Source organism: Lycium ferocissimum, unplaced genomic scaffold (assembly GCF_029784015.1).
Source record: "Lycium ferocissimum isolate CSIRO_LF1 unplaced genomic scaffold, AGI_CSIRO_Lferr_CH_V1 ctg11807, whole genome shotgun sequence".
NCBI lineage: Eukaryota > Viridiplantae > Streptophyta > Magnoliopsida > Solanales > Solanaceae > Lycium > Lycium ferocissimum.
Window position 1 is genome coordinate 12,172 of NW_026714037.1, and position 2,530 is coordinate 14,701.

The 2,530-nt window shown below is 40.4% G+C and overlaps 1 protein-coding gene across 1 annotated transcript; it reads left to right on the forward strand.

Moving 5' to 3' along the window:
* The first annotated feature begins 240 nt into the window (after positions 1-240).
* Positions 241-813, forward strand: LOC132041821 (uncharacterized). The gene is made up of 2 exons (XM_059432514.1): positions 241-505; positions 614-813. The coding sequence occupies exons 1-2, from the start codon at positions 241-243 to the stop codon at positions 811-813; spliced, it is 465 nt and encodes a 154-aa protein (XP_059288497.1).
* Positions 814-2,530: the final 1,717 nt, after the last annotated feature.

Below are 2,530 nucleotides of genomic sequence, written 5' to 3' on the forward strand. Positions count from 1 at the left end.
ATTTCAGATAGAGAGGCATAGTTCACAGCTAACTTCTGGAGATCATTTCAGAATGGATTGGGGACTCAGGTGAGTTTTAGTAATGCATTTCACCCACAGACAGATGGACAGGCGGAGTGTACTATACAGACACTTGAGGACATGTTAAGAGCTTGCATGATTGACTTTCGAGGTAGTTGGGATGATTATTTGACTCTTATTGAATTTGCATATGATAACAGTTACCATTCAAGTATTTAAATGGCTCCTTATGAGGCTTTATATGGGCGTAGGTATAGGTCACCTATAGGATGGTTCAATGTTGGAGAAAATCAGTTATTAGGCCCAGATTTAATACAGCAAGCAGTTGACAAAGTGAAAGTAATTCAAGAAAGGTTACTAGCGGCGCAGAGTCGACAGAAATCTAATACAGATAATCGACGGCGCAAGTTAGAGTTTAAGGTAGGAGATTGGGTCTTCCTGAAGATTTCGCCTATGAAGGGAGTGATGATATTTGGCAAGAAAGGTAAATTAAGCCTTCGATACATTGGGCCATATAAGATCATTCGTATAGTGGGTAAGGTAGCATATGAGTTAGAACTACTTTCTGAGTTAGAGTTTGTGCATCCGGTAGTTCATGTGTCCATGCTCGGTAAATGCGTAAGAGATCCTTCGAGGATTGTACCGATAGATGATATCCAGGCGACTGAACAGTTAACATATGAGGAGATCCCAGTGGCCATACTAGATAGGCAAGTTCATCGATTGCGAAGCAATGATGTGGCTACTGTTAAAGTTCTTTGGCGAAATAATAATGTTCAAGAAATGACTTAGGAAGCTGAAGAGGAAATGAAGGCTAAATACTAGTATTTGTTTTCATCATCTCAGGAGGCTCAGTCTGAGGCATCATCTCTCCCAGGCATTGGTTTCATTTATAGTTATTGTGATTGGTCGTGTGAGGCCATGGTGTTATATATTTTAATCCTGGGCCCCGTGTGGGATTATTTTGGGTTGCTATGTACGGGTTGGATTGGTATATTTATAGGGGAGACTACTACCAAAATTTTCATAACCCATCATCCGTATGAACATTTGAGGATGAATGTTTCTACGGGCGGGGGGGGGGGGGGGGAGGGAGAGGAGAATGTTACACCTCTCGTTTTCGTCGCAAGGAAGTCTTTGGCTTATGAGTGGTCTATACCCTTAGTATGGAGATCCACACCCAAGTTCTTGAGATCTTGAATGCCTTATCTCATGTGTACCGAAGTATAAGTATATGTTTCTTGCAAAATAACAGGATTAAAAGTTAAACAAATCGAATCGACGCGAGTTGGAACGGACTCAAGAGAGTCTGCAGAAACCATTCACTATAGACGGGCCGTCAAAATGTCAACGAGCCATCATGGTGCAACATCCCTGCTCCCCCGCCTCTGAAGTTTTAGGTGGCTGGTCGACAGAGCACGTCGATGAACCGTCGACCCATCGACGAGCCGTCGACCCACACCACTGGAACCTTCTAGTTCCCTCTATATATATTTGATCCTCATGTTTTATTCTCATTATTTTCCACTTCCAAAATCATAGAAAGGCCTATAATATTCCTCTCAATATATTTTCATCATCATAGTGAAGATTTAGAAAGATCCGAGCCCGTAAACCCGAGTTTGTGAAGGGAAAGTTGCTCCTAGGGTTTTATTAGAGTTGTTAAGCTTTGGGATTGGATTTCAAGTTGGATTGTTGGAACCCTAGACTCCTCAAGGTATGTATACGATTCCTACAATCGTGTTTAAGTTAATTATCAAGAGTTTTAGTGGTTTTAAGCAAAGGGAATTATAGTTATTAAAGTGTAAGTTGAGTAAGGGTAGAGTTGGACGTGAGGGCTATTTTGAGGGATGATTTGGAGTAGAATTGATTATATTTTGATATGTAAGTATTTATATAGTTGTTGTTAGTAATGTTGTTGATATTTAAGTTAAATTGGAAATTGAGGAATTATTGAGTTATGAAGGAGATGTTGTCCGAACTTCGTTAAGTCCTTTTTTCACTTGAATTGGATGCTAAGTGTTATAAAGGGTCTAATTATAGCCTATTTTATCTTGGTTGTAAACTTACGAGTTCAAGAAGTAGACGTTGGGCGACTCGATACGCTTCAAGGTATATTAAGGTTGTCCTTTTTGTTCTTTTGATGTGATATTTACTATCCGAACGAACAAGTGAGCAAGTGAATTCTAAAGACTCTACTCTTAGATGGTACAGGATTCGTCGTATCCTTGATTCCTCATGTTCATGTCCATGACTTCTAGCGATCTTTTGTTATCTAGATAATCCAAAGTATATCTTTCATGCATTATATATATATATATAACACACACATATATGTACAGCTAATTTCTTACACCGTGCCTATATGGCCCGGCAGCACCACTACATTGTGCGGCTTATGGATGATGATGTATGATTACACCGTGCCTGTATAGCCGGGCAGCACCACTAGTAGGCGGTGTGAGGTGATTACCGTCCCGGACGCGGGATTATATGAGATATGCATCGG